This window comes from Spea bombifrons, chromosome 5, assembly GCF_027358695.1.
Source record: "Spea bombifrons isolate aSpeBom1 chromosome 5, aSpeBom1.2.pri, whole genome shotgun sequence".
Lineage (NCBI taxonomy): Eukaryota > Metazoa > Chordata > Amphibia > Anura > Pelobatidae > Spea > Spea bombifrons.
In genome coordinates this window covers 77,101,924-77,128,179 of record NC_071091.1, presented here as the reverse complement: position 1 = coordinate 77,128,179, position 26,256 = coordinate 77,101,924, and the positions used below count along the sequence as shown (strand labels likewise).

At 45.9% G+C, this 26,256-nt stretch overlaps 1 protein-coding gene across 1 annotated transcript in view; it reads right to left on the bottom strand.

The window, feature by feature from the left end:
* The window catches only part of LOC128497712 (laminin subunit alpha-1-like), a 63,579-nt gene that overhangs the window by 15,434 nt on the left and 21,889 nt on the right, over positions 1 to 26,256 (bottom strand). The window contains 10 exon segments of the mRNA XM_053467872.1: positions 214 to 364; positions 819 to 952; positions 19,331 to 19,474; positions 20,049 to 20,203; positions 21,279 to 21,461; positions 23,263 to 23,379; positions 23,962 to 24,064; positions 25,326 to 25,464; positions 25,810 to 25,973; positions 26,055 to 26,171. Coding sequence (XP_053323847.1) covers positions 214 to 364; positions 819 to 952; positions 19,331 to 19,474; positions 20,049 to 20,203; positions 21,279 to 21,461; positions 23,263 to 23,379; positions 23,962 to 24,064; positions 25,326 to 25,464; positions 25,810 to 25,973; positions 26,055 to 26,171 — 1,407 coding nt within the window.

Genomic DNA, 26,256 nt, shown 5'->3' with positions numbered 1-26,256 from the left:
TATATATATATATATATATATATATATATATAAACACTTCTGTTTCACAATGATACAGCAACAACGGTGCAAGAAGACCAAATTATGGAGCTTGAGTCTATAATATGATTAATCATTTTTTTTTTCTATATTGTAGGTTTAACCATGTCTACAATTATTATAGGTAACAAATAAGTTCATGCTCAAAAAATGCATTTCATCTGGGAAATATACCTGTAATTGTCCTCCTATTCCCCCAACAAACATCAATGTTGAGTTATCGATGTGGAGTATGGATGATGTACCAGGTGAAGATGACATTTTGGCTGTGGGCTTCTGAGAAGTGCCAATTTCTTCCACAGTCAATGAACCTGATTTACCAAACCTGTGAAGATGAACCATGGATGTTATAGCTAATGATACTACAATATCATATTTGTATAACCAACTCTCTCAACTAATTAGTTTTTGTTGTCTTTGTGTCTATCTAACTAAACGCATACATACACTGATCCTGTATAAAATGTTATAAAGTGTTTTTTTCAACCTGGAAGGAACATCTCAGTAATTGGTACTGAATTTATTTATCAGAGAAGGTCAACTATATTAATTTACGTCTCAGCGAAATTACTTTTTGATAAAAGATAAAGTACCAGAACACAAAGGAATTACATCAAAGTATAGAGTGGAAAATATGGGGTTCAAGTTTGAAGATATTTTTTGGTGGTCAGTAAGTACAGTAAATGAACTCTTGTAGAAATCGTCACACTAAAGAACAAATCATTAAAATTCTGTACAATTGCCATATGTTTTACTGGTCACATCTAAATAAGCTTTACCTTGTTGCGTGTATTTTATGCCACTTGTTATTGTTTATCTGGATATCAGGTTCTTCGAGCCTTACAGATCCTGCGCCCAGGTCCCAAAGGAAGGAAACCTTGCCTTTCAGCATTTCTACCGCCATGAAGTCAGCCTGCAAAAAAACAAAATAAATGATCAATGTGCTAATAAAGCCCCATTTTTCAAATGCTGTAATTTCATTAACATTATGACTAGAAGTTTTATTAATAATAAAATCCTTTTCACTGTGTAATAATTCCCTGGAATATCTGTCTTCTGTATGTTCATATATACGATTACTTTAGTTGCATACTGTAGATCAAAATGACTTCAAAACTTTTGTAGCCGCTTTCATGTTCAGTGTCCAGGTAAACGCCAGGTGAATGCACAACTCATACAGAACTGAATAAAGACTCAACTCAATGGGAGAACAACTCGTAGGAAACTTTTAGCCCCCAAGTTATTGATAGTCGAACATTTCTTGGAAACTAGACTTGGGCACCAGGGGGCTCTTCGTGTTCGTCTTCGTGCTCGTCTTCGGGGAAAAAAAAATCTTCGTATTCCGCGAATATTCGCCCGTTCCTGTCTTCTCTTCGGGCGAATATTCGCGGACATTCTTCGTGCTCGTTTAATCTTCGTTTTCCTCCTGGTTGCCTAGCAGGGGTTAATACGGGGTTAATAACACATCACAGCAGCAGCAGCTGCCGCGAAGGTACGTGTGTGCAGCTCTATTGGTCGTTTCGGCAGGGGGCTGGTCTGGCATCAACGAGTGAATTGCAGAACTGCAGAATGCACTTCATTCGTTGATGGCAGGCGAGCCCCCTGCCGAAACGACCAATAGAGTTGCACACACATACCGAGGTGTACTGTCCATAGATGTTTAATAAAAGAATAGGGAATATTTTACATTTTTAAATTGATTTTGGACCACTTTACATGCCTAACATTTGCTACCTATTTATGGCATAATTATGCTACCTATTTATGGCATAATTAATGGCATACTTTGCAACAACCCAACTTACTTATTGGACAGGACTGGAAAATAGCAGGACTGTCCACCAAAATCTTGGGTGTGTTGGCAGGTATGCTGATGGAAAAATGTTGGACAAGAACTAAAAAATAGCTTAGGGTTAATGTACGGTTATGTTTAAGATTAGTAGCAGTGCACTGGTTTGGTTAAAGATGGATTATGTCTAAATAATAATAATTTAATTTTAATGTTTTTTTTTAAAAAAAAAATAGGGGTTTATTTAAATGTATTTTAAAGTTAGATTTATTATTTAGTACTTGATTATATTTATTAAATGTTTATAGTAGCGTTACCTACCGAGCTATAACTACCTATGTGTATTTGCATTTTGCATACCTAGTTTAGCTAAATTAGATGGGACAGGACTGGAAAAAAGCAGGACTGTCCCTGAAAAAGTTGGGTCTGTTGGCAGGTATGTGGATGGAAAAATGTTATAGGGTGAAGTGTGAGTTATAGTGTTAATGTAATGCTATTAGTGAGTGAAGGCCAGGGCAAATAACAAGGAAAACGTCCTTGTGTTTTGTGCATTGTAAGTGTGTGTGTATGTGTGTTATGTGTGATGTCACTGTGTGTTATATGTGTTATATGTGTTATTGTGTGTGTTATGTTTGGTTGGTTGTGTATCAGAAGGAAAATAATGAAATGGAAAAGGAAATGGGAAAGGCAAATGAGTGGGCAATTGGCGACCCGCTCACCTGTTTCACCCCAGGGCAAAGCACCCAAACACTGTCAGTCTTAGACGTTTGGCAGCAGACTTCCAGAGCTCAGACACAAGGCCCTAGCGTAAGCTGGCCACTCCGGCGGAGGTAGCAGGCGTTGCCACACCGCAAACAGAGGCAGCCAGGGGGGAGAAACTGCCCTTACCATTAGGGACATTTTGGGTATGACTCTAGCCAGGAAGCGAACTGGCAGAGAAGAGATGCTGGCACCACCACCAGCAGCAGCATTGAAAAGGCGAATGAGTGGGCAATTGGCGACCCACTCACCTGTTTCACCCCAGGGCAAAGCACCCAAACACTGTCAGTCTTAGACGTTTGGCAGCAGACTTCCAGAGCTCAGACACAAGGCCCTAGCGTAAGCTGGCCACTCCGGCGGAGTTAGCAGGCGTTGCCACACCGCAGACAGAGGCAGCCAGGGGGGAGAAACTGCCCTTACAATTAGGGACATTTTGGGCATGACTCTAGCCAGGAAGCGAACTGGCAGAGAAGAGATGCTGGCACCACCACCACCACCACCACCACCAGCAGCATTGAAAAATTGGAAAGGCGAATGAGAGGGCAATTGGCGACCCGCTCACCTGTTTCACCCCAGGGCAAAGCACCCAAACACTGTCAGTCTTAGACGTTTGGCAGCAGACTTCCAGAGCTCAGACACAAGGCCCTAGCGTAAGCTGGCCACTCCGGCGGAGGTAGCAGGCGTTGCCACACCGCAGACAGAGGCAGCCAGGGGGGAGAAACTGCCCTTACAATTAGGGACATTTTGGGCATGACTCTAGCCAGGAAGCGAACTGGCAGAGAAGAGATGCTGGCACCACCACCACCACCACCACCAGCAGCATTGAAAAATTGGAAAGGCGAATGAGAGGGCAATTGGCGACCCGCTCACCTGTTTCACCCCAGGGCAAAGCACCCAAACACTGTCAGTCTTAGACGTTTGGCAGCAGACTTCCAGAGCTCAGACACAAGGCCCTAGCGTAAGCTGGCCACTCCGGCGGAGGTAGCAGGCGTTGCCACACCGCAGACAGAGGCAGCCAGGGGGGAGAAACTGCCCTTACAATTAGGGACATTTTGGGCATGACTCTAGCCAGGAAGCGAACTGGCAGAGAAGAGATGCTGGCACCACCACCACCACCACCAGCAGCATTGAAAAATTGGAAAGGCGAATGAGAGGGCAATTGGCGACCCGCTCACCTGTTTCACCCCAGGGCAAAGCACCCAAACACTGTCAGTCTTAGACGTTTGGCAGCAGACTTCCAGAGCTCAGACACAAGGCCCTAGCGTAAGCTGGCCACTCCGGCGGAGGTAGCAGGCGTTGCCACACCGCAGACAGAGGCAGCCAGGGGGGGAGAAACTGCCCTTACAATTAGGGACATTTGAGGCATGACACTAGCCAGGAAGCGAACTGGCAGAGAAGAGATGCTGGCACCACCACCAGCAGCAGCATTGAAAAGGCGAATGAGTGGGCAATTGGCGACCCACTCACCTGTTTCACCCCAGGGCAAAGCACCCAAACACTGTCAGTCTTAGACGTTTGGCAGCAGACTTCCAGAGCTCAGACACAAGGCCCTAGCGTAAGCTGGCCACTCCGGCGGAGGTAGCAGGCGTTGCCACACCGCAGACAGAGGCAGCCAGGGGGGAGAAACTGCCCTTACCATTAGGGACATTTGATTCATGACACTAGCCAGGAAGCGAACTGGCATCGAAGAGACACTGGCACCACCACCAGCAGCAGCAGCAGAATTGGGAAAGGCGAATGAGTGGGCAATTGGCGACCCACTCACCTGTTTCACCCCAGGGCAAAGCACCCAAACACTGTCAGTCTTAGACGTTTGGCAGCAGACTTCCAGAGCTCAGACACAAGGCCCTAGCGTAAGCTGGCCACTCCGGCGGAGGTAGCAGGCGTTGCCACACCGCAGACAGAGGCAGCCAGGGGGGAGAAACTGCCCTTACCATTAGGGACATTTGATTCATGACACTAGCCAGGAAGCGAACTGGCATCGAAGAGACACTGGCACCACCACCAGCAGCAGCAGCAGAATTGGGAAAGGCGAATGAGTGGGCAATTGGCGACCCACTCACCTGTTTCACCCCAGGGCAAAGCACCCAAACACTGTCAGTCTTAGACGTTTGGCAGCAGACTTCCAGAGCTCAGACACAAGGCCCTAGCGTAAGCTGGCCACTCCGGCGGAGGTAGCAGGCGTTGCCACACCGCAGACAGAGGCAGCCAGGGGGGAGAAACTGCCCTTACCATTAGGGACATTTGATTCATGACACTAGCCAGGAAGCGAACTGGCATCGAAGAGACACTGGCACCACCACCAGCAGCAGCAGCAGAATTGGAAAAGGCGAATGAGTGGGCAATTGGCGACCCACTCACCTGTTTCACCCCAGGGCAAAGCACCCAAACACTGTCAGTCTTAGACGTTTGGCAGCAGACTTCCAGAGCTCAGACACAAGGCCCTAGCGTAAGCTGGCCACTCCGGCGGAGGTAGCAGGCGTTGCCACACCGCAGACAGAGGCAGCCAGGGGGGAGAAACTGCCCTTACCATTAGGGACATTTGATTCATGACACTAGCCAGGAAGCGAACTGGCATCGAAGAGACACTGGCACCACCACCAGCAGCAGCAGCAGAATTGGAAAAGGCGAATGAGTGGGCAATTGGCGACCCACTCACCTGTTTCACCCCAGGGCAAAGCACCCAAACACTGTCAGTCTTAGACGTTTGGCAGCAGACTTCCAGAGCTCAGACACAAGGCCCTAGCGTAAGCTGGCCACTCCGGCGGAGGTAGCAGGCGTTGCCACACCGCAAACAGACGCAGCCAGAGGGGAGAAACTGCCCTTACCACTAGGGACATTTTGGGCATGACTCTAGCCAGGAAGCGAACTGGCAGAGAAGAGATGCTGGCACCACCACCAGCAGCAGCATTGAAAAATGGGAAAGGCGAATGAGTGGGCAATTGGCGACCCACTCACCTGTTTCACCCCAGGGCAAAGCATCCAAAGACTGTCAGTCCTTGGCGTTTGGGAGCGGACTTCCAGAACTCAGACACAAGGCCCTAGCGTAAGCTGGCTACATTGGCGGAGGTAGCAGGCGTTGCCACACCGCAGCAAGTGCAACCAGGGGGGAGAAACTGCCCTTACCATAAGGGACAATTAAGGCATGACACTAGCCAGGAAGCGAACTGGCAGAGAAGAGATGCTGGCACCACCAGCAGCAGCAGCAGCAGCAGCAGCAGCATTGGAAAAGGCAAATGAGTGGGCAATTGACGACCCGCTCACCTGTTTCACCCCAGGGCAAAGCATCCAAAGACTGTCAGTCCTTGGCGTTTGGGAGCGGACTTCCAGAACTCAGACACAAGGCCCTAGCGTAAGCTGGCTACATTGGCGGAGGTAGCAGGCGTTGCCACACCGCAGCAAGTGCAACCAGGGGGGAGAAACTGCCCTTACCATAAGGGACATTTAAGGCATGACACTAGCCAGGAAGCGAACTGGCAGAGAAGAGATGCTGGCACCACCAGCAGCAGCAGCAGCAGCAGCATTGGAAAAGGCAAATGAGTGGGCAATTGACGACCCGCTCACCTGTTTCACCCCAGGGCAAAGCATCCAAAGACTGTCAGTCCTTGGCGTTTGGGAGCGGACTTCCAGAACTCAGACACAAGGCCCTAGCGTAAGCTGGCTACATTGGCGGAGGTAGCAGGCGTTGCCACACCGCAGCAAGTGCAACCAGGGGGGAGAAACTGCCCTTACCATAAGGGACATTTAAGGCATGACACTAGCCAGGAAGCGAACTGGCAGAGAAGAGATGCTGGCACCAGCAGCAGCAGCAGCAGCAGCATTGGAAAAGGCAAATGAGTGGGCAATTGACGACCCGCTCACCTGTTTCACCCCAGGGCAAAGCATCCAAAGACTGTCAGTCCTTGGCGTTTGGGAGCGGACTTCCAGAACTCAGACACAAGGCCCTAGCGTAAGCTGGCTACATTGGCGGAGGTAGCAGGCGTTGCCACACCGCAGCAAGTGCAACCAGGGGGGGAGAAACTGCCCTTACCATAAGGGACATTTGAGGCATGACACTAGCCAGGAAGCGAACTGGCAGAGAAGAGACACTGGCACCACCACCAGCAGCAGCAGCAGCAGCATTGGAAAAGGCGAATGAGTGGGCAATTGACGACCCGCTCACCTGTTTCACCCCAGGGCAAAGCATCCAAAAACTGTCAGTCCTTGGCGTTTGGGAGCGGACTTCCAGAACTCAGACACAAGGCCCTAGCGTAAGCTGGCTACATTGGCGGAGGTAGCAGGCGTTGCCACACCGCAGCAAGTGCAACCAGGGGGGAGAAACTGCCCTTACCATCAGGGACATTTAAGGCATGACACTAGCCAGGAAGCGAACTGGCAGAGAAGAGAGACACTGGCACCACCACCAGCAGCAGCAGCATTGGGAAAGGCGAATGAGTGGGCAATTGACGACCCGCTCACCTGTTTCACCCCAGGGCAAAGCATCCAAACACTGTCAGTCCTTGGCGTTTGGGAGCGGACTTCCAGAACTCAGACACAAGGCCCTAGCGTAAGCTGGCTACACCGGCGGAGGTAGCAGGCGTTGCCACACCGCAGCAAGTGCAACCAGGGGGGAGAAACTACCCTTACCATCAGGGACATTCGAGGCATGACACTAGCCAGGAAGCGAACTGGCATTGAAGAGAGACACTGGCACCACCACAAGCAGCAGCAGCAGCATTGGGAAAGGCGAATGAGTGGGCAATTGACGACCCGCTCACCTGTTTCACCCCAGGGCAAAGCATCCAAGCACTGTCAGTCCTTGGCGTTTGGGAGCAGACCTACAGAACTCAGACACAAGGCCCTAGCGTAAGCTGGCTACACCGGCGGAGGTAGCAGGCGTTGCCACACCGCAGCAAGTGCAACCAGGGGGGAGAAACTACCCTTTCCATTAGGGACATCTGAGGCATGATTTCAGCCAGGAAGCGAACTGGCAAAAGATACTGGCACCACCACCAGCAGCAGCGTTGGAAACGGAAAAAGGTGAATGAGTGGGCAATTGACGACCCACTCACCTGTTTCACCCCAGGGCAAAGCATCCAAAGACTGTCAGTCCTAGGCGTTTGGGAGCGGACTTACAGAGCTCAGACACTAGGCCCTAGCGTAAATTGGCTACACCAGCGGAGGTAGCAGGCATTGCCACACCGCAGCAAGTGCAACCAGGGGGAGAAACTACCTTAAACATTAGAGAGAAAAAATTTAACTTTCCAAGCTAAGAGCTGGGTAACCCAATTTGGGCAGATTGAATTTAAGAAAGGCAATCTGCTCCATGAGATGAGGTGCCATGCGTGAGCGCTGTGGACTCAGTATGTTTCCAGTCATAGAAAACACGTGCTCACTTTGAACAGTGGTTGGCGGACATGATAGAAGCTGCTGCGCAACCCATGAGAGTGCAGGCCACACACTCTTCTTTTCATCCCAGTAGCTAAGAGGATCAACATTAGGAGCAGAAGGAACTTCACAGAGGTAAAGTTTGACCATTTCAGCAGCACTACTCTCCTTTCTGCTGCTAGCTCTGTCAGATGGTCCAACTATACTGCCAAGTGCCTCTTCCCAAAACGCAGCTGCTCCACTCAGCTGTGTTGTGCTGCTTGTGGCACTGCTGCTGATGCTGCTGCTAGGGGTAGCAGACCACATCATCTCTTCCTCCTCCTGCACCTCACCCTCCTCGGACAGCATTCCCATTTTACGCTGCCAGTCACGCACCTTGTTGACCAATTGCTCCCGGTAGCTACTGAGAACATTGAATTTCAAAGCTAGCTTTCCCTTAATTCTTGGATCACAAAGGCACGCTAGCATCATTTCGGGACTCTCTTCCATTCGCTTGCGAAGGTGTACTTTTAGCAGATCCTTCAGCTTCCTGACTATGGCTGCTACGTCAGGATGTAGAGTGCCACCTTGAACAGCCTCACGGTTTCCAAGGAACACATCCATCTTGCTGCCTAGATGGGAGAACACTGGGATTACCTGGGCCAGACTGGCAGTGTTTGAGCTTAAATTTTCTGTGGCATCCCTGAATGGTTTAAGGACTGCCACTAGCTGGGCGATCACTGTCCAATCCTCCCTATTCAATGGAGAGGTAATCCCAATATTGTGCTCTGAGGCAAGATTATGGATTGCCCTCTGCTGCTCCAAAATCCTCTCTAGCATGTCTAACGTGGAGTTCCACCGTGTACTGACATCCTGACGTAGGCAGTGTACGGGAAGACCTGACCTCTCTTGCTCTTCCCTCAAAAGTTGGCTAGCCTTAACACTATGGTGAAAGTGCCCAGCGATCTTTCTGCAGCGGGACAGAACTACTGCTGCCACATTAGTTCCTTCTGACATTGCTGCCTTCACTACAAGATGGATGATGTGGGCTGCACAGCGCACACCAACAATATGACCATCTCGCAGCGCTTTCACCATATTGGCACCTCCGTCAGTTACCACAAAACCAACTTCAACATTGGTGCCCGCCTCTGCTCCCACCCAAAGGCTAAACATTTTCCTAATCGCATGCAGAATATTTTGGGAAGTGTGCTTTTCATCCATCACTTCTGCATGGAGAAGGAATGATCGGTAGCCTGCTGCAGCAACTTCCTTAGACACACCGGGCTGCCACCAGTGTGCTGTCAAAGAAAGAAAGGCATGCTGGGCGCTAGGTGCACTCCACAAATCTGTAGTGAAATGAACACACTGACCAGCAGCCTTGGAAAGCTCCTCTTTCACTGCTGCAACACAGGACCGATACAGCGAGGGGACAATGTTCCTGCTGAAAGTGGAACGTGACGGAACTGTGTATTGTGGAGCCACAGCCGCCATCAATTGTTTGAAAGGCTCCCCTTCAATCATAGAGAAGGATGCCCCTCCAACAGCAATGAACTGACCAATAAGTCGCGTTACTTTATTGGCCTGCTGTTTGGGCATCGTTCTCTTGGAGTGGAATGCCCCAAATTCTTCCAGGGTGGGCTGGGCATGCAGTGCTCCAACCTGCCTTGGTCTCTGGCTGCCAGCACTAGTTGCTGCTGCTGCTGCTGCTGCTATTGGCTCAGAAGAAGAAGCTGTTGGGGTTTTTCCACGGCCACCAGCTATGCTGCCTGCACTAAGTTTTACCTCTGCATCTTTCCCCAATAGCACAGCGTTGTGTTGAGTGCTGAGGTGATGCTTCATGCTAGCACTGGTAAAATGGCCAGACACTTTCCCTCTGCTTATTAGCTTCCCACAATGTTTGCACTTTCCATAGCGCCCTTCTTCAACATTTTCAAAGTGCTCCCAAATTGGGGCGCGCATAGCCTTGGAGTGTGCCTTGGGTGCTGCTCTTACTGCTCGGGGTGGATGAACAGGGGCAGAACTAGTGGTGGTGGGACTGGTGGTAACAGTACTGGCCATAGTGGGACTGCTAATTGCTTTAGATTTGCTAGGTTTTGCTGCTGCTGCTGGTGGTGGTGATGGTGATGATCGTAGCGGAGAAGGTGGAGGCTCAGGGGAAAATTGTGCACTAGTCATTTGGACACTGCTCCCTGAGGAATCTGATTCCTGACCACTCATCTCCTCTACTTCCTCTGGCTCATAGTCTAGCTCTTCATTAGCCAGATCGAATGGAATTCCTGCTAGGCTGGAGCTAAGACTGATATCGTCGTGAGACTCGTGACTAGTAGTAGTGCGAGCAGGAAGAATAGACTCTGCACTTGGCCTCTCAGTCTCAGGCTCCTCTGCTACCTCGCTAGGTGGAGTTCCACTATGTGTAGCCCTCTCTCTAACTGTCTTTACAAAAATTTTGTAAGGACTTGGTGGCTTGCTAGAGGTACTAGGAGGACATGGCGTGGCGGTACCAGTGGGAACAGTAGGCGCAGCACTAGTGGTGGTAGAGGCGGTAGAGGTGGGGGTGGTGGTGGTGGTTTTCCCTACAAAGGAATGAGATCGCTTTGGTTTGGGACCCCTCTGAGTCTTGCTGCTAATTTGGCTCTGCTTGGTACCTTGCATGCTGCTGGTGGATGGGGAAGATGCTGCTTGGGGCAAAAGGCACTTCTTTTTAGTCACTGGGCTGGTACTACTTGTGCTACCCTTTAACTTTGAACGTGCTTCTGGTGCTTTAGGCTTTCCGTAAAAAACCATAGAGCTTGTGGGCCTAGCCGCACTACTACTGCCTGCTTTTGGTGCCTTTCCTTTACTTGATGATCCTTCAAGCAATGCTTCCCCAAATGATAAGCGAGAGCTTGGCCTACTTGGCCGACTAGACTGACGCAAAGGCTGCATCTTAGAACTGGTGGTGGTGCTGCTGCTGGTGGTGGTGGTGGTAGATGGAGCTTGTCCCTCCTTAGTCCCAAAAGGAGGATCCATTTCAAATTTTGTGTTGTGTGTGTAGTGTAGTGTAGTGTAGTGTAGTGTTTAAAAAACTATAAAAAAAAAAATAAAAAAATAAAAATAAAAAAAAGGAAAAACGAATTAAAGACAAAAAAATTAGAGGAAGTTCTCTTCAGTGCTACTGCTTAAAAAGTAAAACTATGCACTACTGCACTGTGCTGTGTGCAATCTGCCAAAATCCTAAAGTTATTTAAATTATTAACTCAAGATTAACTATTTAATAACTAGCAGTATTTTATTTTTAATTTGAATTTACACGGGCCTAAGAGCTTAGCCTACTACTATGCTAGCCTAAAGCTATATTTCCTTACTATAAGTCTACCTCTAGGCAGACGCTCTCAAACCCACTAAGCTAAAGTGAGGTTAAATCAGATTCAGTATATGATTTATTAATTAATATTAAGTTATATAATATTAATAGATTAGAACTAATTTACTTATATATTATGTATTATAGATAGAAGAATATAGATTATGAATTAGAATTTAGAATTAGAATTACTTATATTATAGATTATGAATTAGAATATTATTATTTATAATATATTATAGATTAAGATTAAAGAAGATTAGAATTATTTTAGTACTACAGCTAGTAGCTTGAAGCTTTGCTTATGACAGATGTAGCTTCGACTCACGGGCCAGGCTTGGCTCATTTGCTCAATTAAATAAAACACCAACACACAAGATGGGTTTGAAAAGGCCACAGCCGTTTTATTTAACAGTCATTGTCCTGTAAAACCTGAAATAATAAACATAGATGCGTTAACAGAGACAATGACGTAACCAAAACCAACCTAGCTTGCCAAGTTATCCAGGTACCATACCACACACCAATTTTGGGAGGGGACATACCAGGATGCCCCAACCCGGACCTGAGGTTCCGAGCACCACTCCTTGCAAGGAACCTCCCACCGGTTATGACCACCAATGATCATACCACCACATTAACCCCTTGGATACCTGGCAAGCTACCGCCCACGACTGTGACTAATGCAGCAACACCATACCAGACACCAATTTGGGAGGGGACATACCAGGATGCCCCAACCCGGCCCCGAGGTTCCGAGCACCACTCCTTGCAAGGAACCTCCCACTGGTTATGACCACCAAGGATCATACCACCACATTAACCCCTTGGATACCTGACAAGCTACCGCCCACAAATGTGACTAATTTAGCAACACCATACAACACACCAATTTGGGAGGGGACATACCAGGATGCCCCAACCAGGACCCGAGGTTCCGAGCACCACTCCTTGCAAGGAACCTCCCACCGGTTATGACCACCAAGGATCATACCACCACATTAACCCCTTAGATACCTGGCAAGCTACCGCCCACAACTGTGACTAATGCAGCAACACTACTCCACAAACTCAACCACATAAGGGGAGGGAGGGTGGGACAAACACCACCAGGTAAGGTTAAACAAAATGGATCCTTACCCCTGTGATCACCAAACTTAAATATCCTCCTACCAAAACTCCTCCCCTAAAATCCACAATTCCTGCCTTAGCCTAGCCCTGCTCAGCACTCTGTCAGGGCCCACTCTAGTCCATTCTGGCCCCCGTGGGCTTCATGACAGATGTAGCTTCGACTCACGGGCCAGGCTTGGCTCATTTGCTCAATTAAATAAAACACCAACACACAAGATGGGTTTGAAAAGGCCACAGCCGTTTTATTTAACAGTCATTGTCCTGTAAAACCTGAAATAATAAACATAGATGCGTTAACAGAGACAATGACGTAACCAAAACCAACCTAGCTTGCCAAGTTATCCAGGTACCATACCACACACCAATTTTGGGAGGGGACATACCAGGATAGCCCAACCCGGACCTGAGGTTCCGAGCACCACTCCTTGCAAGGAACCTCCCACCGGTTATGACCACCAATGATCATACCACCACATTAACCCCTTGGATACCTGGCAAGCTACCGCCATGAGCCCATCCCTTGACACCTCAAGCCGGATGGGCTCCCCCCACAAAAGAAAGCTTGGCCCGTTCAAAACCCACCGCCACTCACAAAATCAAGAAATCTGCGCCAAATGCCTACAAAAACCTATCCAGCACCACAAACCAGCCCATCCACCTTTGCTGCCTCTGGACAAAGCACACCAGCAGCGTAACCATGACGCCCAGGCAATGCTCAATACCCCTCTAACTCACGTAAGGTGCTAACAACAGGCACGGCACCTGTACAAACCAAATCAACCGTCTCACGGTGACCAACCCTCACATCAGCAACATAAATGAACAAACTCATAACTGAACAAGTTTTGTAATGTTGAGCCACCAAGGTCCAACAACCCACACCAAAATTTCCATCCCACAAGCACCAAACCCTCTGGGTAACCCAGCTGCACAAACGCTATGCCCAACTGCGGCCCCCACCGACGGGCTCAGTTCTCCAACCACAGTTCCGCCACATCCCCATAACTAGTGAATGCCGATAGGTGACCCCCACAAACCGGCACCCCCCCAGCAAGAAGAAGAACAAAAACAATCTTACACATAACCAAAATTGTGTAATGGCAACCAAACCACCACCAAAAACTCAATCACCAAGCACCAAAACCCCTTGGAGACCCAGCTGCAAACCGCTATACCTAACTGCGGTCCCCGTCGGGGTCATTACTCTTGAGAATGGCTGATAACCTACCTACCAAAAGAGGCCCGAAGAAAAAAACCCACAGAGGGGAGAAGCAACCCGAGCCCCCCCCCCGACCACCAGCCTCAAACACCATTTGCATGGTGAGGCGGCCAAGCAGACCGAGCCAACATCCATCCTGATGTACCCGGAAGAACACAATCCGCTGATATAACCCCCAAAAGCCCATCCACATGGCATCATAGGGCACAGTAGACAAACCAAACCTGCCCACCAAGACATCCGCACCAGCACTATCGCACAGCAACGTCCAAAGCAAAATTAGACAGTGAAACCTCATTAACCGCCTCCCACAAATCCCAATGGGGGGGTAGGAACACCCACCACTTGATCCCACATCCACAAACTAAGGAGTGCATCACCCAGCCCTAACCCATAGACCTGAGAAGGGGTCGCCCCTGCCAGGAACCACCCAAACATGGCTACGTGGGCCACCCACTGAATATACTGCCACCACAAACAATCCCACCAATGCCAATATTTGTGACCTTGGGAGTCCACTATACTGCCAGGCAAAGCAAGCCCCCGAATGGTGTACCCCCAACTCCATCTGCCGAGGCCACTTCCAATGAAGCAAAACAAGAATCAGCGATACTGCTATGCAACACCCGAACGAAAACATGCACCACCAAGCACAAAAACATCCACCAAAGCCACCAACCATAAGAACCAAAGTGCCCTTCCTCCGATATAGCTCCATCAAAACCACCCTACCAATACCCCTGCCAACTCCCCAAAACAGGGCCAACACTAAGTGGAACGGTTCAAAGAAAACAAGGAGAGGGCATATATATCCCAGACCTCAGGCCATACTAACATGAACCAATGGCCCCCTGGACAACCCCGTCACCAATTGTCCCAAACACTGCCCCGCAGCCTGTGGAGCAAGAGCTCACTGACCAGCAAGTCAGCTCTCAGCACCTGCTTCACCCCACCCCACACATAGTTACCCGAATCAGAGCCCTCCAGCTCCCGAAAAGCCAAACCGAATCAAGATCAGGGAAATTTAACAAACCTATGCACCAGCAAGTTTCCAATCGCTCAGAGTAAGTGCACAGAAAACCGAAGGAACCCAGAAAAGACATTGAACACCACCACCCCTCCCCAAAGATGGTGACCTCTTAGACGTACCAGAAGCAGATCAAAAGCAGACAGCGGCATCCAAAACAGGAGACTCGCCCCGCAGCCCCACGAAATCACTTTGGGCCATGTGGTACATACCCCAGCCCGCTTGAAGTCTTCGGACAAACCGTAGACCCCATGGCCCCGGGAAATGCTGACAGGCACTCTTTCTGCAAAGCGAATCAACCATCCCAACAGAATCAGCTTCAAACCCCATGACGGAACCATTTGGTCCCCCACCGCTATCCCCCAGGCACCAACAAAACAGCTCTCTCTATGGCGACCCCACCAAAAACATTACCACCATACAACAAACAGATCAGATCCCTAGTCAGGAGACTCCCTCCAATACATCTCACCCCAGTCATGCCGTACCCCAGTACCGAAAGTTTCAGAAAACCGCGGTATCGTAGCCCCCTTTCCTTAACCTCGTCCCATCCATGCTTCCCAGAGGAAGCCAGAAACAATTCCCTCATGCCTCTCGTCCCCCTCCTCCATCTTAACATGACCCCCAGGCTAACCGGGGACACCGTTCAGGAGACATAAAACACCTCAGAAAAAACAACCATCAACATCGCCTTACTGCTGCAACCCTTCAACGATGCAATTTGTCACATCAACAGATAACCCTTACCCCCACACCCCAAAACCCCAGCATGACCCTACGTGATTGCAAGCGACCTGGACAAATGCAGCTTCACACCACAACAAAGCAAGGGTTCCCTGTGTAAAGCTGCCTGTGCAACCCACTCAAGAAGCAGCTACAGGAGGGGGCAATAAAGGGGGGGGACACAAACATCTCCAGCACACCGTAACATATAAAAACTTAGAAAGTGACAGCAGATAATAACCAGTAGGCCCATCCAGTCTGCCCAATATCTGAGTACTTTCCTTAGTACCTGCCCTTATCCTATATCTAACTCTGTCCTATGCCTACCCAATGCCTGGCCAAACGTTTGCACCGTATTAACATCTATCACTTCTGCTGGAAGGCTATGCCATGCATCCACTACCCTTTTCAGTAAGTAATATTTCCTGATGTTACCTTTAAGCCATTGCCCCTCTAGCTTATGACTATGTCCTCTTGCAGTGGTAGTACTTACTTTAAAAGAAAATCTCTCCCCTTAACTTGTTGATTCCCCTTAAGCATTTAAACGTTTCTATCATATACCCCCCTGTCACGTCTGTCTACCAGGTTTCACCTCCCTCCAACCACCGATTAGACTGACAGCTCTCAAGAGCCATGCTTTCCCCCTGCAGTGGTCCGTCAGTAACGTGACCTAAAACCATGCCACTGCCTCCAAATAAAACATTGCTATGGAACCTGCCAGAACCACACAAACAAATGCAATGCAACCTGCAAAGAATCTCAAGCCCAGCACATCTATAAACTTCCCAGGAAACTCCCCACTATACGCTCCATAGATACCACACTACAGCCCCTGAAAACATCTCAGCATCAACCCACACATGTGCACCCGATGGAAATAACACGCAAAAAAGAAACCTTAATAATGGACCCCTTGGCCGTACCGTACAGCAAGGTCGTATGATCCTGTGCCGCCGCAGAGAAACACCGCAGGAGTGGCAGCACCAAAACCACCTCCTTGGTGTGCAGATTCCCACCAACTCATCCCATCCTGATGGATGCATCAATTAGGGTGTGCCTGCGTGTCTGTGAGAGGGATGGGGCGCTGCAGCCGGAAACCCCCCATATGCCACTTCAGGATGGAGATTGGGAAAAAAGAGGGGCCTCCCCAGCCCCCCTGCTCCACAGCCAAAACCTCCTGCCCCACGGCAGCTGCCCCAGGTAACTGCCTAGGCCTCACTCCGGTGTCTCCCTACCTTGACATCTGCACAGGCCGCAGTGCAGGCTGCACCCGGCCGTCCTGCCAGCTGCTCTGCCTCCCTGGATGACTCCTGGAGGACCCACATCTGGGGAAACACTGCGGTAGGCCTCAGAGGCCTATACCAGGCCGAATCACCTCCTGCAACTGTTGACTCCTTGCACTCTGCGCCCCCTTTTCCATCTGGGGAGCGGCCAGCAGCCACAGGACATCCAGCTGGGCCATCTGAAATCACTGCCTTCCCATGGGCCCTTCTGGCCCGCTGTGATGGAACGCTGCGAGGGCCGAAGCCTCCTCCATGCCGTTGCACTGCACACCAGTATGCCTCTGAAGGCCTGCAAATGGGTTGCTTTGACTCCCAGGCTACGTCCTGGGCTATCTGCGTCGTCCTCCTCAGGTCTGCCTCCGCTCCTATGCTCCAACGCTGCTGCAGTCCTCCATGCCAGCCTTCAGGAACAGTCCAGCTGGATCCAGCATGCGGCCTAGTCGCTCCTGCAGCCACAAGGTCCAACAGCTGCTGCAGAACCTCAAATCCATACAGACACCTGCAGGGGACGAGAAGAGGGGAGAGAGAAAAAAGGGGGGAACAAAGAAAGAACAGACAGGCACACAAAAAAGAGCCCCAGATAAAAAGGAAAAGACTCAGACACAAAAACACAGAAACAAGACAGACCCAAACACAAAATAACACAAAAAACAAAGACAGGCCAGGACACAAGAGAGAAACAGACAGCAAAGATACACAAAAGAAACAGAAGCAAGAAACAGCCAAGTATACAAGAGAGACAACAAGAGATAGACAGGAAAAGACAAACACCACCAGGTAAGGTTAAACAAAATGGATCCTTACCCCTGTGATCACCAAACTTAAATATCCTCCTACCAAAACTCCTCCCCTAAAATCCACAATTCCTGCCTTAGCCTAGCCCTGCTCAGCACTCTGTCAGGGCCCACTCTAGTCCATTCTGGCCCCCGTGGGCTTCAGTACAGCTCGTCACAGTCAATTTTTCTTGAAAAGAATTAGAAATAAAATAAAATGTCACAGCAAAACAGTTATCTTCACTGCTTGCTGCACTCACTAGCCCAACAAGTTCACTTCACTGATGGACTGAGGTGAGCAAAACACTAAGGGTACTTTTAATAAAATTGAAATAAAATGTAAAATAAATGAGAAAATCTTTGCAAAACAGTTAACGTCACTGCTTGCTGATCAAAAAAAAACACAGCACTTATGCGGCTGCACTCACTAGCCCAACAAGTTCACTTCACTGATGGACTGAGGTGAGCAAAACAAATTAAATAAAATGAAAGATTAATTAAGAAAAATTGACTTGGTCTCTTACTGTTGCTAAAACAAAGCACAAACTATAGAGCTGCAGCACCAGTACTAATAAGATTAGCTGAACTATACGCTAGTAGTAATTAATTAATATTATTACTTTTATTTATAGCTAATTTAATTAACTATTAAGATAAGAAAGAATTAGAGAATTATTGATATTACTGATTTTAGATTAGACACTAGTAGATGTTCTGAATGTCTACAGTACACTCTACACTAGTATACTATTACTAACTATAACTGACAAATATATATATAATTTTATAATGAATTCAATTATTAATTATATTAATTAATATTACTGATTTTAAATTAGACACTAGTAGATGAATGTCTACAGTACACTCTACACTAGTATACTATAGTATATATATATATGACTGACAAATATATATATATATATAATATTATAATGAACTATTAAATTATAGATTCTATTAAATTGTAATTTATAAATTCTATTTAATTTATTTAAGCAGGACAGGCAATAGGCACTAGTGCCAGCCCAGGGCAAGGGCACCCCAGTGCCACTGAGGCACTGGGTGCACTGTCAACTCAACAGCACTTACACTAAAGTTGATGACAAATTAATTTAAAAAAAATTAAATTAATCAAATTATTATTATTAAATATATTAATTAAGTAGCACTGAAGTGAGGATGAAGTACACAGTGAGAAATGGCAGGCTAAGGCTTACCAGTCTCACACAGAACAGAACAATCTCTCTCTGTAACGCTCGGATGCAGCACAGCAGTGTTGCCAAAGCAGTCACAGCGAAAAATGAATGGATCTCTCAGGCAAGCTCTGGTCTTATAAAGGCGCCTTCAGAATTCAAAAAACAGCAGCACAGGCATTGGACGAGACCCTTAGCGTTACGTCACAAGAGTGAGCTGATTGGACAGACGAGGATCAGCTCACTCCTGTTTGAAATTTTGGCGGTTGCGCGGCAAAAACGAAGACGATCACGAAGAATCTTCGATTCTTCGTGATTGTGAGTCTTCGTCTTCGCCTACGGTTTGCCGGCACTGTATTCTGTTCTACGTTCCTTCGGAACGAACAAAAAAACGGCCTCTTCGTGCTCGTTTTCATGTTCGCCCGAAGACGAATGCACAAGTGTATTGGAAACGTTGATTTGAGTATCTATGGCACATAATGGAGTCTGAAGCTTAGAAGTATCCCAATGCAAGAAGGGCCAGACATTGCAAGTTTCTCCACAAGGGCAAATTTGCACTTTAAACCTCTAAGCGAATGACTGTAGAGGGACACGATCTTTTCTTAGTAAATGTTCTTCAAATTTCTCTTTACTGCATGATACATCTGGCATTGAAATGGCTTTTTGTCAACAAATGCATGAAACATTAAAGTCACTCACTTTCGTGCTGATGCCCAGGTAGAAAAGCAGGTTGTCCGGCTCGCCGGTCTTAACATTAAGAGTTAGAGTGCTGAAATGTGTAGAATAGAGCTCTGGGTGGTAAGAGCGTACACAATCTCTGTCGGCTGAAACAGCCACTTTAATCTGAAAAAATAGAAAACAATTTATTATTAATATCGAAAAACAATTGCTCGTTCAGTGCTATGTGCTGTAGAGTGCTTTATAGCTAAATTATATAGACTATTAACAGGCCATGCCAACACCACAGCTACTTATCAAACTTATTTTATGTCAGGGTCTCTCTCCTTAAAGTGGTACTGCTGTCTCTCTTAGATAAACTAAAAGGCAGTTATCTGTAGTGAGCTGTCTATGGTACGCAAGGGAACAGTATCCTCAATCAGTGAAATGGAAAGTGGACCAGAACCAATATTGAAATAATTCATCTATAAATCCAATTTTTGTTGCAAAGAAATGTTTGGGTTTAAAAAATATGATATGTTTTTAGATATGTGTTTTTCTTGGAAATCCGCTTCCACTTGTATGGTAACTGATTCTATTAAAAATAGCGCCTCTTTTAACCATCGAAAGGGGTTGTTTTTATGGTACTGAGATCATTATTCTAAATATGCCTTATACTATCTATGGCTGACTAAGAAGTCATCAGTAAAAGGTAATAGTTGAAACTCTCTTTTTTCCGTAACACTTTTATCACACTTACCGATGCGGCCTGTTTACGGGCCTGACTAATAAGCTCTTTAATTTCAGATAGATTTCTGCTTAGGTTTTCCTCAAGCAATTTCAAGGGTTTCAGTCTATCCAATAAAATGTTGGCCTGTGTTTCCACTTCTTTAATTCTGCTTTCCGCTGTTACCGCTGGTGAAACACAACATATTTAGGAGCTTGCACATACAGTATACATAAAAACATTAACATAGGTGAACCTAATACTCGGGCGCGTTGTGTGTTCTTAGCATGGCCTTTGTCACGAAGAAAAGTCCTACTACCGGCAACCAAGCAGCAGCTAGCCAGTTCTGCCAGTGCCTACCCGACAGCCGTCTGCAGTGCAGTCCCATCGGGCTGCAGGCAAATTTGTGATGCGCACTAGAGGGCCAACCTGTGCCGCACAACAAGAGGCATCCCTGCGATGGATTTAAAAACCCGGAACTGCTATTAAGAAGCACCCTATTGTGTTCCTGTTACACGTATCAGGAGAATCTGCTCCAGAAAGTTCTGTTGACTCTCTGGCTTGCGATTTTGTACCTTGCTGACATTATCTGCGTCCCAAACCCAGCTATCCCGACTACCTGCGCTGTGTACCAACCTTGGCTTTTTCTGACTACTTGTTTATTATAACATACCCAGCGCTGGCTACTATCTGACCTGGCATTCTGTGGTACCTGTCCTGAGTACCTACCTGAGGCATTAAGTAGACAGGTATTCTGTACCTCCAGCAAGTGCTACATATGACTCTTCCTATATATATTATATATTATACACCTCCACACTATTTTGATCACCAAAGTCCCTGTCTTCTTATTTTGGGGCTCAACCTCTTGAGGCTGAAGGCTGAAGGCTCTATCAGGCTGAAGAACTGTGGTGTGTACGCTTCTGGTTCACAGCAGTTGTGACAGCTCTTCGGGGGGGGGGGAGACCATGAGCTGGTAGTCAAGCTGAAAATGGGGTCCCTTATTTCAGGAAATTTAGAATTTGACAGTAGATAAGAGATATTTGGTCAGTTTAGTCTGCTTGTCTCCAGAGTTTGAGATGACTCAATAAGCCTGGCCAAGCTCTGCTTTGGCTCTTGCTCGGGCTTTACAGAGCAGATAAAAAAAATGAACAGCAAATTAAACCTCTTCCACAACGATTGTACATTCTATGCCAAAGTATTCCGTGCACCCTATATTTTTGCAGAAAAGTATCGGCGAGTGCATTAATGCAGGAAACATACTCGTCTTGGATGAGTCCGCTAGAAGCTCGTTGGTTTTCCGCAGCGTGTCATTGACTTTGGACAGCGCAGAGGACGCAGTTAACACCTTTTGGTTGAAGTTCGTGATATGGTTTAAAGTGCCAGCTGCACTGACATTGGCAGACAAGGCAAGCTCTTTAGCATCTTGTAGTTTCTCACTGGTATCTGTTCCAGGGTAGATAAAGCAAATTATGAACTTTTTCGCTTTGAAAAGTGAAGTTGAAAAATTGAGAAAAGGGAAAACATTTCTAAGAAAAAGTACATATAAAGAGGCTGTTATTGAAACCTGAATTAAGGGGTGGTTCTCAATTTAGGACACAAAATCCCAATGAGGATTATTCTTATGAGGAATGAATGCAGACTAGATTTTAATACTAACCCCACACTAAATTACTCACAGACATTAATGTGGCTCCTGCAGGGGAGGGCCGGCAGCCTAAGGCCTGGGGGGCAAGTCAAGTGAAGTGGCTCCGCCCCCTCGCACTCACCTTTCACCCCTCACGCTGCTCCCATCACTATGCGGCCATCAGACTGCTGGAAAACTGATCTAAACGGCCGCTGGGTGCTGATGCCACCGGCCAGAGCTACTTTAATCCTTTTTTTTTTTATTTATTTAATACACCGGATCGGCTTGCCATATTAAAAATAAATAAATAAAGTATTAAAGTAGCGCCGGCTGGCAGCATCAGCACCCAGCGGCCATTTAAATTCGATTTCCAACAATCTGATGGCCGCATAGTGATGGGAGCAGCGTGAGGGGTGAAAGGTGAGTGCGAGGGGGCGGAGCTTTCACCCCTCACGCTGCTCCCATCACTTGGCGGCCGTTGCATACGGCCGCTGGGTGCTGATGCCGCCGGCCGGCGCTGCTTTAATACTTTTTTTTTCATTTAATAGCCGATCCGGCTTGCCATATTAAATTTAAAAAAAAAAAAGTATTAAAGTAGCGCCGGCCGGCGGCATCAGCACCCAGCGGCCGTTTAGATTAGATTTCGGGCGGCCTGGGGGGCAATTGCCCCCCGGCCCAGCCCGCCCCTGGGCTCCTGCCCTGTTGGGGATGTGGATACGCAGTTATTGTTTTGCAAGAAATAAAAGCATGGGCTTGGAAGCTCAGAGGTTATTTCAGAAATTATGCTTCTCAACATTTCAAAAGGCAAAAGAAGGACACATTTTTGTTAGGAGCACGGTTACAGCCTTTTAGTGTGTATCGAAACATATTCACAGCATTTAATGACTTATTTTGTCAGAAAATCACACTGAACAGCCATTAACAGGTAAGCAGGCCTCGCTCTCAGGAGGAAGTCTAGGCATTGTATGTCTGAACTGAATCAATAATTAAAGCTTCTGTTCCAGCAATATGTTTAGCAAATAAATCTTAGGAGACCTTTCTTTTTTTTTTTGGCAGTCTCATCACATTTTCAGTTTCTGAAGCATAGCAATGTCTCATTAATGACATAAGCGTGATGTCATCATTACTGTATTCATTACGTTGTCATCACAAAACCATACATTTCTTCTTTTAGAGTCTTTTCAAATATATATAATGTCTGAGAACTTGCGGAACCTCCCTTTTAAATGCAGTGTTCCACCTACTCTAATGAATATGCCCAAGAAATAATTATTTAATACTGTATATGTTTTTTCCAGGAACATAGGCAACCAAAAAGCAGACACTAATAGATTCTTGCTATAAAAACTGAAAAAAAGTTTTGTTTTATAGGTAAAGAAGATACCTTTTACACTAGGATAAAATTCAGCTTTGTTTTGTTAATGCCCATTTGGAATGAACAGAGGATTATGCTGAGATGGTCAGGAATTAAACCGAAGCAAATCATTTATGTGTTTGTATTGTGCACCTGTACAAAGACTCTTTTGTCTGCATTTCCATCAGAGATGCACATTTTTATTAGTGGAAGTACAATTTGTAGGTACAGCTAGAAGTAAATGAATACGCCTTAATGCTACTTACCATTTGGTAAATTTCTCAGAGCCAGCAGCTGTTCACTTATTTGACGTGTAAATGCATGAGTGCGTTTTTGTATTGTATCTGCTTTTGTTTTCAGATCGTTCAAATCAGACACAAGACCTATGGGAACGAACAAAAGAGTTTGAGAAGATTACCAATTTAAATATCTGAAAGGAAGAACTGTCAATGACAAACAAGTGTCGGGCATAAGAAATTGGATTTTTATTTTTCTCAGTAGGTGTTTCTGCTCTGTCTGATGATGGTAACTTCACGTTGTCATACTGAAGTGTCATTTGATTACAGTGCGGATGCCACGTAACCTTTCAGCTTCCATTTTTTGTTTAAAACATCCAAAATGACACAGAATCACTGAAATAAACAGTAATCTATTTGTATGCAGGCCTGGACTGGCCAACTGGCAAACCGGGTAAATGCCTTGTGGGCCAGTGCCAGATGGCGCTGGTCACTTACCTTTACTGTCGTAGATCTGGCTGCCAGCTGGACACACGAAGCTGGACACTGCAGAGGTATAGGAGTGTGGCATGCGTCCTCATATAACCATTCTTTTATTGGATCAAATAAGAATGTCTATCATTGGGGTCTATAAAAGTAGCTAATACTCCTAAAGTCATGTAAAGCTATGGTACTGACAAAAATATAGTATAATATGGTACGAAACTATCAAAGTTCCCAGACCCTTACCTTCCGTGCTAAGACTTAAATTTTTGGCCTCATTCAGAAGTTGTGTGCTGAACTTCATAGAATTTTTTGGTGCAACTTGTAAAGATCCATTTGCCCCTGAAACCTTTTAAAAGAAAACATATCGTTATCAGATTTTTTAAATGATGTAATAAGTCAAAAATGATTTGTGTTTGTTTGTGTTCTTAGAGTAAAAGTTGTAGTTTCAGTGCTATACCTGCAGTGATAAAATGTTAACCATGGTCAGTAAGGTAGGTTGGGGAATTAAGCTCAAGTCAGGTGGTATATATTGTCTGTCATTTACACATTTATCAAGTGCTATTAAAGAAAATAACTGCATTATATCTTAATATTTGGTCAAGGATGCCATTTGTTGGCACCATACATATTTTAATATGAACGCTATAAGAACAAATCAAATGGACAATTAAAAAAAACTGGTTATAGGCAACACTATGATGTAGGCATTGGATAACTACTAAAAACTAAGCACAGCAGAAACAGTCTCAATATAAAATGTTGCATTTAGAACAAAATGAGTTCTAGGATATGGTCCTTTTTCAAAAAGTTATCTACATGTTTGGGGGTCCATAACCCTGAGATCCAATAAGATTTTTGCATTGTTGTGATGTGAAGGACAAAATATATTCTAACACTAAGCAAATAGAGGTCTGGAAAGTGATGGGATGTTGATGCTTTCACATAACACTGGAGATCTAAGTTATTATTTTACTTTAAGGAGAATTTTGTTTGTGACCAGATGCATTCTATAGTTCTTCTCTAGGTTTCGTGTGTGATTTCTGTCATTGTAAGACACATTTTCTGGGCTAATTTATTACAGGGGTACCTGGCCAGGGAAGCCACTACTTATCAGACACTATGGATTTGTTGGGTTTTTTTGCCAGTTAACTAAACTATACATTAGTGCTTACTTTTTAGGTCTAAAACCTTAGGCGCCATATCATATAGTTCATAGGGTTAACTGATGAAAATTATACAACCTAAAAATGAACTAGCAATTCTTACTGATCTTAAGTAACAGTGAGTGGACATTACTAGTGACATTATTTCCAATAAACATTAATCAATCTAGTTAATATAATAATCTGAAAAATAAAAACCCACGTTCTAATAAAATGTGCTTAATCTTTGATACTGTACTGGAGAGTTTTGGCTATAGAAGGTGTACCGTAACCTAAATTTTGTATATTTTTTAGCATATGGATGTCATTAGGTTACAAGTCTATTAAGAGTGTTAATACAATTGTCTATTAAAATGTCATTGTGGATTGATAACACTAACAGTAATCTTTTTACCATTCCATGTTCTTTAGAGCTATGCACCTGCCGCTCTTTGAAGACCTTACCATTGCCAGGACTCCTGTAACTGTGTGGTTACACTGTTCTGCAAGAACCTCTGATTGCTCAATCATATTTTTGATATCTGTGTGAGAATGGATCGCACTGGTGGCATTCAAAGAGGCATTCCTTACATCTAAAAGAGAACTGGGAACACACAAAAAAAGATATATTATTATATTGTCCCTTTAAAATATGATGTTTTTGCTGAAAAGATTTTGTAGCAAAATGAGTTAAAAAAAATCACATCATCAAATGCTACAACTAAGGTTTACAGCTTTAAATAGCAGATGTGTTGTTCTGCTTATGCATTTGTTTTAATAAAATAATCACATCTTCTTCTACTACCCAGCTTGTAGCAATTTAGATTTGACTTCCATTTAACTTAATACCGTGACAAAACCAAGGTAGATGGCAATGCTGACTTATATGAATATGACTGAACTGGATGAATTAATAACTACATTTTGGTATTAACACTGCTATGTTTACCTATTTAGAGAAGCAGAAAGTTTGTGTAGTTCAGCTGCATAATCTTCTGCCTTATAGACCATGTCAAGTGCGTCTCTTTTGGCCATCTGCATTACCAGACGATCTACATGGTGTCTCAGTTTAGAATTCCAAAGAAGAAGCTCCTCTTGGTGGGTCTCCAAAACCTATGGACAACATTACAACATTAAATCCACATTAAATGACTCTCTATGGTCCAATTGATTCAGTGACACCTGGATACATACAGATGTAGCATTAATGGTGTCCTCTGCAAGCAAAACTGCATCATCCACCAGCCCAAGACCTTCCTCAATCAACAACACAGAACGGTTCTTATTTTCCTGAAGGTCGTGTTTTTTTGTCTGTAAGGGAAAATAAATAAAAATACATTCCGCTAAAATTATTTTGATTGTTCCTTATGATTTTTTTTAGTTATCCATGGGTCAA